The following is a 13,046-nucleotide window of genomic DNA, read 5'->3' as shown; positions in this document are numbered from 1 at the left end:
CGATATTTCATATTGCAACCAATTTATATTTTGTTTTAAGAAGGTGTTGTTATTTCTGGAGGCACTCAGCCATCTTTTTCTATGTTCATATATGCAAAATCAAAATCCGTTAAATTTTTCTCTATTTGCTCCGAAATTTCAATATTTCAACCTTTGGTACCAAAAAAATTAGTTTTTTCTGTAATGTCACGTGACGAACAGCTTTTTAAAAATTCAGAAAGCTTATTTCTTGAAAGAAAAATGAAAGTTAATTACGATCCTGTGTAAAAAAGAGAAATCTAATTAAAAAAAAAAAAAAAAAAAATCACCGTCCCCATCACCTTTTGAAGCCAATATTATAAAAAGTCGCAAAAAACCGCAATGTTTTAGGATTGTTTCCCATAAAGGAAACATTTAACTATTTTTCAACACTATTTTCAGTACAGAAAAACGCAAATCAACTTAACTTTTTCATTATCAAAGAAAAAAAAATTGTTTGTTTTTACTGCTCAAACACATTATCTTAAAAAGCTTTAAAATTTATTTTAGACTTAAAATTTTGCATTATCTTTGTCATTATCTTTTTTTAACATACCACTAGCAACAGAATCCATGTTAATTATTTTAAAAATCGCCAAAAAAAATTAAATAAAAAATAAAGCAAACTACTTCTTATAAGAAACCAACCTTGCAACTGCACTCGTTAATTAAAATGTTCTACTTTGAAAGCATCTACTGATTAAACAGTTACAATTTGCATCGCATGATCAATCAGGTTCTAAGCTTATGTTATTTGTAAACAACTTGGCATTAAAAAAAAACAACAAATCGCAAATTTTTTTTTTGTAGTTTTGGCCATGAATTTGGGAAAATTTACCTGTGTGTGTCGTCTGTGGTTGTAGTAAGCGCAGTCGAACCGTGTACACTACACGGTTTCGGTTTCGGTTTGTACGTGTGAAGGCGCCCATAAGATTGTGTATCCTAGCAACCGTGTATCCGGGCCGTTTATCAGATTCTCGGCGATGTGTGAAATGGGCCTAACTGAAGCCACCTGTGCGATAACATGAGACAATTGTCAACTATGCCTCCCCTCTGTGCCACGTAGTTATGTGTTGTATGTGTTTTCTGTTGTTCTTTCTTTCTTTGTCTTTCTCTGTTCTATTAATGTCTCGTGCTGTATCAGCCAAATGGACTTAGTTTCGGAAGCTGCATTGTGTCTAGTCCAGAAGATTTATCTTCAGATTAGATTTAATATGTAAATGTTTGTAAATTATTTATTTTGGGAAAAAAAATTAATTAATATTAAAATTTGAAAATTTATTATTTATATTTGTAACAGATTGAATAAAGAACAAAAATCCCTTGAAGTAGTAAGGAATTCGTTAGGTAAAAGAGTGGAATAAGGTTTTTTTTATTTATTTGCATTCAAAAAAAAAAAAACTTTTCATCAAGAAGTGGTAGAGATTTCCATTATTTACATTTTTTGCACAACACATTTTCAAATACTTACAATGGTTCTCGTTTCCTATATAGTGAGTTATAGACAGCGGCTATTAGATTTCGTTATTTAGAACTCGGGAGAAAAAAAATTCGAGCTAAATTTTGATTTTGGTATTTGATGGTTTGTCAGTACACAAACCAAAAACCTCATCTTGCGCAACTGCTCTTATTGTCATATAGCCATTTTATTTTTAAATGTTATTTTTGATCATAACTATTATATTTTTGAATCTTTAAAGTCAAGTTATATGACAAACTGGTAGTTTTTACCGTGGTAGTTTTTATTTAGATGCTGATATTTTCTGTAATTTAAAAAATAAAGACGCCAAATAACTTTTATTTGATAATTTAACAATTAATTTATATTTCTGGATCTAAGGAACTTAAATACTAAGATAAAAATAGGAAAGATTTCATTTTAAGAATGGGATGGAACACCTTCCCCCGTTGACTTGGAGTATAAATCTTTGCAGCAGAGACACGCTTTCTGTGTCCTCGTCTTCGGACAGCACGTATAGATTCCTCCATTGACTCAGAAGACCACTTCTGCCTCTCCGTTTTTCGTTTGTAGCTGCGAACCATATAAAATGGAAATTATAAAATTCTGTCCATTAAAAAATCAAGTGGACCAGACACGGATATATCCCATTCCACCCCACCCATGACGCCCCAAGACAATGGTTTAGGATTTCTTTGTTTTAATACCCAAACGACACAAAATTTACTTTCTAATCCCGGGAATATAAAAAAGAGGAATAATTTATCATCTAATACCTAAAGAAAAATTAACAATAAACAAAGAATTCCTTTCACCTACCTTGAAAAACAAAACTGCAAAAATTACAAGTCTTCGCAAAATCAACCGGTATATTTAATTGTAAAAAAAGGTATGTATCAACATTTTACGAAAATTTGATACCTAACAAGTTTGGGAAAAAACGACAAAAACCCGTTCTGAACCGTCCTCGATTCCGCCCCGTATTCCTCTAATCTAATAGCCGCTGACTATAATTCACTACTTTACACTACACTTTTTGACTTAAAGGTTTTCAATTTAAGTGGCAGAAACAAGTGTAGGTATGCCCAATTGACAAAATGAATCCCTTTTTTACTTGCGATATAGGTACTATATATCAAGTTATGCATTCGTACAAAAAAAAAAGTTGAGATAACATTTTTCCATGACATTACGATGCTAGACAATGCCAAAAAAGTGGGTCCCGGAAGTCCGTCTGTTTGTCTGTCTGTCAGTCTGTCAGTCTGTCTGTCAGTCTGTCAGTCTGTCAGTCTGTCAGTCTGTCAGTCTGTCAGTCTGTCAGTCTGTCAGTCTGTCAGTCTGTCAGTCTGTCAGTCTGTCAGTCTGTCAGTCTGTCAGTCTGTCAGTCTGTCAGTCTGTCAGTCTGTCAGTCTGTCAGTCTGTCAGTCTGTCAGTCTGTCAGTCTGTCTGTCTGTCTGTCTGTAAAAGGAACTAGAGCCTAAACGGATGAACCGATTGACTCCAAACTTGCTATGTAGCAGTTTTTGGAGACTCTCCAGAGGGGTTTTTCGAATTAATTTTTTTGGACCAAAAATAACGGTACCTGTCATACAAAAATTTCGGAAAAGTTTAATTTCACGAAAACGGCTCCAACGATTTTGTTAAAAAAATTCAAATGCTAGTTTTTAAACAAGATCTATCTTTTGAAGAAAAAAATTTTTTTTGAAAATCGTTATTAACGGTACCTGCCATAGGACCGCTTTTTTCAAATCGGATTTTCTGCAAAACTACTTATTGTATTTCAACGAAATTTTGTATACAAAAGCATTTATATTATTTAAATATAAGCCAAAAATAAAATTTTGAAAAAAATAATTTTTGGATTTTTAAAAAAATTTTGAAAATTTTTTTTTGAAAAATCAAATTTTCGAAAACGGGACATTGAATTTTTTTGAAATTAAGTTTTTGGATGTTTATTAGTTATTTCTACAAAATGGCATACCAATTTTATTTTTAAACTTTTTTTTCAAAAAATTATTTATAAAAAATTAGTTTTTTAAAAAACGGCTCTAACGATTTTGAAATTTTTTTTTCTAAAAATGCACCTTAATATATCAAATAAAACTGCATACTTGTTTTGTGGGGCGATTTGATTTCAGATATTGTTTTATTTTTTTGAAAAATGAATTTTATTTTTTTTTTGTTTTTTGTTTTTATGTACCTACATTTCCCAAGTTTCTATATAAAAAGTCTTAAAAATTTAAGCAACTTCAACTCTAAGAGCAAGTTCATGCGACCCAGTCGTGCATTTTATTTTTCAAGGAAATGCTCTGTAAATTTTTAACAGTAGCAATTAGCGAAAAAAGTACTGTACATATTCTATGTAGGAAATTTAATTTGCTATAAGTAATAACGAAATGGTGGCTAAAAGACACTAGGTGGAGTTGTGCATATGGCTTTTAGCTCGGGTAGTGATATATCCAATATCAAAGACGCCGAGCACCATACAAAAATTTCTAAATTCCCCGTTCTACATAAAGTTGTGCAAGTGGACAGGGCGTTATTTCACGTTAACTTTTAGTTCATCTATCTTTAAAAGAGTGTTGTTATATAGGTACCAAAAAGCCAAGTTGCTAAATTTGTGACAAGATTGATCGCTATTCATTTTAGCTATCTATCAACTTTTTGGTAAGAAAGCTTAAAGATTTTTTTCTTAAACAGTGTTTTTTTTTCTTTGTATTTTTAAATCCTATCTTACTGTAAATTTTCAACCAAATTAACCATAGAAACAACACAAATTTAAAACAATTAAACCTTTGTTGAGTTGAATATTTTAAGTCTTTCACTTTCACTTATAATCGGCTGTGCTTAAAAAAAATTCCTTGGATATGCAATAAATTTTTGATAAACAACGTAAAAACACTGCAATTTCTTGGATGCCTAAAAATAATTTTAAGCAGACAAGTGAAATTGTCTAACAAATTTTGAATTCCAAGTCGAAAACTATGAAACTCAATGTTTTATAAGATTTAAAAAACGAAATGAAGATGGCGTAAAATATGCTTTACTACATTAAAACTAAACAGAAAGCAACTTATTCATATATTGTTTACCAACATTACATAAATATATGAAAAGGTTGTTCTTTTTTGTTTAGCAACGATTATTTATCAATGGGTATATCTAGTTAAGGAGTAGGTATAGATTTATTTAAGATCAGTAATATTGAATTTAGTTTGTATATAAATAAAGAGCTTTTATTTTTAACAATTTTTGCTATTTTTTTTTATTTTGCTTTACTTCTTTGGTCTGACAGAAAACATATTTTATATTTAAAAATACTTCTACTCAGACTAAGAAGGTTTATTGTTTCTGCGGAGACACTGCTTTTAAATATTAAAAGCTAAGTCTTTAAGACATATTTGAAATATGCAAATTAAAAACGCTTATTTTTTTATTAATATATCTAGGTTAAGAAAAAAACACCAAAGCAGAACGGCTTTTGCTTTATAACACGGCTATGGATTTCATAGGTCCGGCTCTTAAGAAAAAACACGTTCGATGGGCGTGAGTTCGGAATTCTTTACAACTAAGACATCAATTCCGTGATATCAGATTAGCAGAATATATTAATACACTAAAAATAAAATAAAAAAATAAAAACAAACCACAACCCTAAAAAATAGTAACGAAAACAACTCGAAGCATATTTATATATTAAAAAAAAAAATAATAATAAAATGGCTACAGGATATGTTAAAAAAAATAAAGAAAACGATTCAATCAGAGTTGCATGTGTTTTTTTGCACACCTCTGTTAGTCTTTTGCCCAGCATAATTTTAAATGAATTTATTTGCCGGATTGGGTAAATTCCATCCTAATGCGACGAATTAATTGATTTTTACATCTTTGTAACATAGCAGTCCTTCCGTATTAAATGCGTGTTGGCCAGCAATGCCGGGCAAAAGCTGAATCTTCTTAATGGTTTTTGTCCATTTTGGCAAATGGAGATTATGTACTTTAATATGAACCTCCCCATTTGTAGAAACGAATCAAATTAATTTTGAATTAATAATGATTGTAAAATAGTTGATAGCGTAGTGTTTCCTACTTAGTGGTACTCTTAGATTTATCATGTGCATCTCTGATAAATTGTTTTAAATACAAAATACAATAATGGAGTATTTTTGCACACCCTTCATACACTATTAGAATAAAATTATATAATATCTATTCTACACTGTCTTGTAAAAATAACATTCTCTTACAAATAAATACACAACATGTCCAAAACTCTACATAAAACACAAACATACATAATAACATACATATACATACATAATTTTATATATTTTTAAAAAGATTATTTTTTTGGTTTGTTTTATAGAATTTGTTTTAAATACAATTTTATTGATTTTGAATAGTTCCATTGACATCAAAATAGTTTTATTAGGAAAAAAAAAAATAATAAAAATTCCATTGAACTTCTTCCGAACTCAAATTCACTCGATTTCAAGCTCTATGCTTTAACAATTGATAAAAATGTCAAACGAAATATAACACACTCTTAACAACACATACAAAATATTGTTGTTGCTACATTAGTTTTAAAAAGCTCATAGTTCTCAAATGCTTCAAAATTTGTATGCTTAGTGCTTACTTTCTTAAAAAAAAAGATTTTATGTTATAATAGCCTTAAGCTTGATGGTAAAAATGCGCTTGGTTAAGGTATTAAGTTCAACGAAGCCTAAACATGCAACAAGGTTGCTTTCCAGCTACAAATAGATTTCAAAACAAGCAAAATTATATAAAATACATAACAATATATTATAGGTACCTACAAATATTTATTTTTGCTGCAGGAACTCAAAATTATTTTGATATCCCGATATTCTACTTGTTTTACTAAAGTCTCCATATAAAAAGGAGTTAAATATAAGCAACAGCAATTACACTGTGCAAGTTTTTTCAAAAAAAATTTTGAGACAAGTGCGCTGTCGACTGTTCCCCCCTATTTCGGACCTGAGAAATCGATTGGCATCATTAGTTTTTCGAAGTTTTTTCAATAATTTTAAGCATTTTGCCCGGTTTAAAGTAATTTTTCTTATTTATATTGCTATTTTTTCTGCTAAAACGTTATTTACTAACAGCATAAAGACAAATAAACAATTTTATACAATTTATTATTTAACAATTTAGCAAGTTTTTGTTAAAAGAATTCAAGAAATTTGGATTTTTTTTGCATTGTTATCGTTTTATTATGTTTTAGTGAGGTAACTAAAGCAAATTACAGATCCAATTTTGATAATTTCTGTTCTTAAACGTCGCGTCGGTAATAAAAAAAACTTTAAAATCTATGTGTTAAAAATTGCCGGTGCTGCCGTTTTGTTTTTGAAACTAATAATAAATTTATTTTCAATTTTTTTTTTAATTTCATAAATAAAATGATGGATAAAGATTATTGAGATTATTAACAGAAAAAAAAATTATATAGCAGTGAAGGATAAGATTAAATCGTTTAGGCGATAGACTTTCTCACAAATCGGCTTCTAATGTAAATAAAAATGTGTTACATTTTTACAAAGCCAGTAGTTTATGCTGGTAGTAAATAACGTTTGAGTAGAATAAATAGCAATATACACAAGAAAAATGACTTTAAGCCGGGCAAAATGCTTTAAATTATTGAAAAAAACTTCCGAAAAAAATTTTGTTCGAAGTCGTACCGACAAATCGAAAAACTTATGATGCCAATTGATTTCTAAGGTCCGAAGTAGAGGAAAACAGTCAACAGCGCACATGTCAAAGAATTCGACTTGCACAGTGTTATTCATATAATATGTGCTATGCAAAATTATAGCTCATTTTTATGTGAATCGCCCCTCAATTCAAGAAGTAGATGTTTAATAAAGCAATGCTTGCAGGAACCTATAATTTCTTTGACATTCCAAATAAAGTTGCTAATGCCCCATTTACACGACTGGCAACTTGCCAGTAATTTTGTCACACAACTGTCAAATGTCTTTGCCATAATAGGTCTGTTTGGTTACAAAAATGGCAAAAATACTGACAAATTTCCAGTCGTGTTAATCGGCTATAACATTACAATCTGAATCTCAATCTGTCAATCTGGCTTACATGAAGCCACCTATCCCGAATATAACAGTGTATCATGTATGTAGATAGATTGAAATCTGTTGAAACAAACTTTTTGCTATCATGAAAAGAAGACCTTTTGTAGTGACAACATTTTGTTTCTAAATTTTTAATTAAAAAATGCTGTATTGTTTTCTCGAGAATTAATATTATTATATTATGGCTGCTTGAAGGAATTATATTCTTAGAAGGAATCTGCTCCACAGTAATACAAAATGAGTTAGAGTTAGTATTAAATATTATTAAAACTTATCTTCATTGCTTTTAGTTGCCAACAATCGTTTCCTTATAAATCAAACATTCTTGAACTCAAGGGCCGATTTAACATTTAAAAAAAACTAATTTAAAGAATGAGACCTAAAATAAGATTTATACGTTGGCCTCTCATAAGAATTAAAAAGACTTACGAAACCGTACAATGAATTATGAAAAGAAGCAACTAAGGTTACACGAGATTCCGTAATTGAATCATTTATTTTCAAAACATGATAAGTCCATGATTTCAAATTTTTCAGGAGAAGAAAAAAACGTTCTATTTTCTTTTGTTAAGTGTAGCAAAATGTATAAAAAATATATTTTGTAGAACTTTTACCTAGCTACAGAATATCGTTTGGTATTTACTTTTTGGACCGATAGTTCAAAAGATAAAAAATAAAAACGATTTTGGACTTACCATACTTTGAAAATAAACGAATGTGAAATTAATTTTAAAATGAATATACAATTTTTTTTAAAGCCTCAGTCTATCAAACAATTACATTTGGGAATAGAATATAATGTTTCAAGTAGTTATTTTACTTGAAAGACGCTTTCAACTTAAGATTTTGAGTCAGTAGTCAGCTTCTTTATGTGTAGACAATTACTCATAAAAAAGTTGCTCTTTATTTTCAAAAGATGATAAGTCCGGGACTTTTATCGTATTTTTACAGTAAAAATTTTTTCGCTTAGCTGTGAAATCGAATATGGACTGAGTAGATGCTTCATATTTTGAAGGCAAGTGTGGTTATCCTACAAGAACATATTCAGTTAAAAAAACGAATTTTGAAAAAAGTGGACTTATCATGTTTTGAAAATAAACGATTCAATTAATCTTACCCGTTTTTAAACAAAGTTAATTTAATTTTAGTTAACATCGTACGTTTGTTGTTTTTTTTTTATCGACCTTGAAAACTTCTTTCTTGCAGTACAATTCACACGTGTTCAAAAGCTTAGACTTTTTATGTAAAATAATTTGTAAACTTTTTTCACAAAATTAAATGCAAAATTATTTTTACTTTTTCAAAAAGTGGTCAATGTAATTAAAGCTTAAGAGTTTATGTTCAACTTAAATTATTTAAGTTTCGTTTGAGCAAATGGCATAATATAATATTTGAAATCACGGGAGTTATTTAGGAAATCAAAACTACCTAATCCATTCTTAATTTTGTAAACTATATCATGGGCATGCAATAGGTATACTTAACGTTGTTTTAAAACAGAATTAAACATGAACTTTCAACGTCAGACATTAAATTTAAATGTTGTTAAATTGCTGATAATGCTTGTATGTGTTTTATATTTTTAACAATATTAATTGACTAAAGGTATATAATGAATATAAATATTATTTTGCTAACAAACAAATTAATAAAATTAAAATTTAACATAAAGCCAACCGAAAAAATATATTAAGTATCTTGTAACATTGATACATGCGACTTTTGGTATGAAAATAGAAAATTTTAATTTTAATACAAAAATGTGTTAGCCTCTAAATATACATTTTCTTTTTTTTTATTTTTTGAAATAAAATAAATTTCGATATACATAATTCACACAACTATAAGAAATATACAAAGATACCAGATACTTGTAGACAAGCTTTGTATGATAAATAGAGACAAGCTTAGTAAGTTGTTGGCATAATTCATCAACCTACTACATTAAATCGCATAAACGATTGCCTTTGCTTTAAATAATTTTTTTCTGACAGCAAAACTTCAATAGAAATATAATTCTATGCCTTCTTCAATGCTAGTAGGTAGATACAGTTCGACAACTGCAAAAATAAAAAAAACCAAAGGCTGAAGTTCTGAAAATAAGTTTCCTTCAATTGAAAAGATATTTTTAGTCTGGTTATTTAAATAAACGTCAAATATGAAGATAAAAGGACTTTAACTGATTAGTTCTGAAAAAAGAGTTATTTTTTTATTAAAAAATCGATTAAAGGCTTGGCCACACCGGAGGGTATGCGGTAGAGGTACGGGTAGCGGTAACGATATTTGTATGAAAAAAATTCCACATCTGAACGTTGATATGTCAGTTTGGAATTTTTTTCATACAAGTACCGTTTCCTCTACCCGTACCGCTACCGCATACCCTCCGGTGTGGCCAAGCCTTAAATCAAAATCTCAAAAGTTGATGAAAATTATATTGAAGCCTGCAAAACAAAACAAAATTCAAGGAGCACATTAGAATCTCTTATCTACATTATGGAAGTTATTTAGGGTGTCTCGTAAAAGATATGGAACATTTAAGGGGTGATTCTTGGGTATATTCTTAGAAAATAATGTTTCTACAATAACGCTCTATCTGCAAAGTTGATACTATTTAACGATGATTTAAGAAAACTCTATGCATTTACTCATGTTAATGATAAATTTCTCTATTACCTAATAATAATGGCAAAAACTTGGTAAATGTAATTCTTTGTAAATGTTTTAAAAAATTTATGTTATCTTTTCTTTTTACTCGGATATTAATTAAAACTGATCATTTTGTCCTGTCCATGAAAATTTTTGAATTAGAGCCAAATATGATTAGAAAAATTTGTGATAAACATAGTGTTTTATTAATTGATTCTTATGTAGAAAACTATAATAGAGAAAAAAACCATTCAATCACCTAGTTACATTTTATTATGTTTGGGAACACATATACCCGGCAAAACCTTTAGAAAATGCGTTTTTTAGCTTCGGCCTTAAAAGGCTAAGAATACAGAATATATGAACTTATGAACACGGAAGCTAAAACTCTTTCTCTATTTATAAGAACCTCCGAGTGGTTCTACTTGTGAGTTCTTAGCTTGGTACTCTTTTGTGGTATCTCAATTGACCATTAAGAGTCTTAGTGAGTCGGAAATTCTGTCGGTCTACCTATCATGTAACGGAAATAGAAAAGTTACTTTAAAAAAAAAACAGGCTGTAACGATTTTACGATTTTGATTAAAAATTTTGTGTGTAGTATTACACACAAGAGACAACTTATGAAATTAAATGAAAGTACCGTTTTACATTTCGTTGAAATTCCTTAAAAAAATTAAATTATAAAGGAGAATTGGCATTTTGGACGTTCGGCAGCCAATAATGAAATTGGTACATATATCAAATGAAAGAACTATTACTTAAGAGAAACTTTTGCTATGGAGGTTTGGCTGTTTTGCTGTATTCAACTACAACATTGCCACAATCTACACAAAGTTTTAAATGCAATATGCTTTTTTCCGTTTCTGAAGTACGTTACAAGGATAAAAATTCTGCACAGCATTATATGTTTTGCATTCTACATATTATGCAAGAATTAATTACATCATAAAATAACAAATTTACTAATGACCGCGCAACGTCCACGTTGAATACAAATATGCTCTTTCCCCTTTCCCTGATTCAATACAAAACTTTAGAGTCACTTTTATCATAAGAGCAAGTACGTGCGACCCAGTCGTGCATTTTTTTTCTAAGATTATTACCAGGAATCACCCCTTAAATTTTCGATATGCTATTCCGGGACACCCCGGGCAAAATAAATGCTGTAATTCATAGGTCTGCCCCGCATTTCTTCCAATGAATTAGTTCAAGTAAGAACGTAATGTAATGTAGGCCTGTATCTTATATAATCTTCTAATTCTTGCACGGCGCTCATCATATTAATGTAGGTCAAATCTGGGTACATCATAAAATCGCAGAGTAAAAAAAAAACCGTGCATCTGTTCTAGAACTAAGGGTATCAGAACTGTAAAAAAAACAGTTATGGGAATCCATTTTATTGTTTGTTTTCATAAAAGCCTTGTACATAATATATCATACGTTCCTGTGAACCTTCATTGCTTCACGACCGATGATATAGTTCTAGTGCAAAATGTATGCTAATTTCTTTGCACAGATTATTCCATTACATTTTAAATTGAAACATGAGAGGGGCAGAGTATGATAAATTAGTCGTTAGGCCTTAGGCGCCAAGAGTCGATGATGTTTTTTGTTGAGGGTTAAATAGAATAGAGAAAGTTCTATGAGTGGTATACTCAAAATATACGCGGGCGGAGACCTATCCCGTTTTATAGAGCTAGTTGCAGTGATTATGGAACGGTATTTAAAAACTCCCTAACACCCCTAAAAATCTGTAAAAAAGAAGTAAACGTTCTTATCTGGGTTGAAATCGTAATTTTTTATTTTCTTAGCCAATTTTTAACCGATTTTCATAAAAAAATACCTCTTTTGGTTTGGAAATTAAAATATTTTTAAAACAACATGTTGTTTTGAAAACATATTCTTTGAATTCATGTCGAAGTTGGGTGAATACGGAAAAAATTTTAATTTCTGAACTTTGTCAGCTTATAAATGGCAGCTATCGAAAACAGCCAAGAAAATAAATATTTGATAAAAAAGTACTAGTTTAGTCAATGGGGAAAAATCCGAAAAAAGTTGTGACGTCAACTAAGTTTGGATGCAGTATTGAAGAGAGTTTTATTTTGAGCATAAGTCAAAGTTTGCGTACTGTTTGGTCTTGTGCGGCGTCCGCCATTTTGAAAAATGCATTAGTCTTAATATCTTGAGAACAAATGGTCAAACAGAAAATTCGCAAAGACTTTTAGATTGGAAATACAATTATCTCTCTAGCACAATATTTTTCTCTAGGAGTTATACTTTTAGAGTTATAGTACTGCAAAAGTGCATTTTTTGATATTTTATATTTGTATAAGAACCCTTAGAGTTAAGTGGGAAATAACTGAAAATGAGATACTTTGCTGTACTCTTACTCTGAAAGTATAACTCTTAGAGAAAAATGGTATGCTAGGGAAAGATAGATAATTATATTTACACTCTAAAAAGTATCTGCAAATTTTCTGTCCGACCAGTCGTTCTCGAGATATTGAGACGAATGCGTTTTTCAAAATGTCGGACGCCCCAGCAGATCAAACAATACTCAAACTGAGATTTATACTCAGAATAAACCCCTCTTCAATACTGCATCCAAACTTAACTGACGTCACAACTTTTTTCAGATCCCCTGCATTTGAATCCTCATTGACTGATTTATATGGTTTTCACTGTTTGATAAGGAATCAATTGAGGCAGTTAACTATATTCAATGTTAACTTGATTGAAAAATTAGGATTAAGTGTACAATTCTGGCTTTTGTTAAAGGTTGCGGTTGTTTTTTTAAATATTTTTTAAGTCAT

At 29.9% G+C, this 13,046-nt stretch overlaps 2 protein-coding genes across 51 annotated transcripts in view; one reads left to right on the top strand and one right to left on the bottom strand.

Annotated features, from left to right (window-relative positions):
• The window catches only part of LOC129918435 (sodium channel protein para), a 559,170-nt gene that overhangs the window by 537,500 nt on the left and 8,624 nt on the right, over window positions 1-13,046 (top strand). The gene's annotated exons all lie outside the window — the stretch shown is intronic.
• LOC129918442 (uncharacterized) overlaps window positions 1,854-13,046 on the bottom strand; it is a 33,342-nt gene continuing 22,149 nt past the window's right edge. Inside the window, exon 4 of the mRNA XM_055999030.1 lies at window positions 1,854-2,050. Within this exon, the coding sequence (XP_055855005.1) occupies window positions 2,012-2,050 (39 nt within the window). The 3' untranslated portion in view covers window positions 1,854-2,011. The remainder of the gene's footprint in view (window positions 2,051-13,046) is intronic.

Source organism: Episyrphus balteatus, chromosome 4, assembly GCF_945859705.1.
Source record: "Episyrphus balteatus chromosome 4, idEpiBalt1.1, whole genome shotgun sequence".
In the NCBI taxonomy this organism is placed as follows: Eukaryota; Metazoa; Arthropoda; class Insecta; order Diptera; family Syrphidae; genus Episyrphus; species Episyrphus balteatus.
The sequence above is the reverse complement of the archived record's forward strand: the minus strand, read 5'-3'. Positions and strand labels throughout refer to the sequence as shown.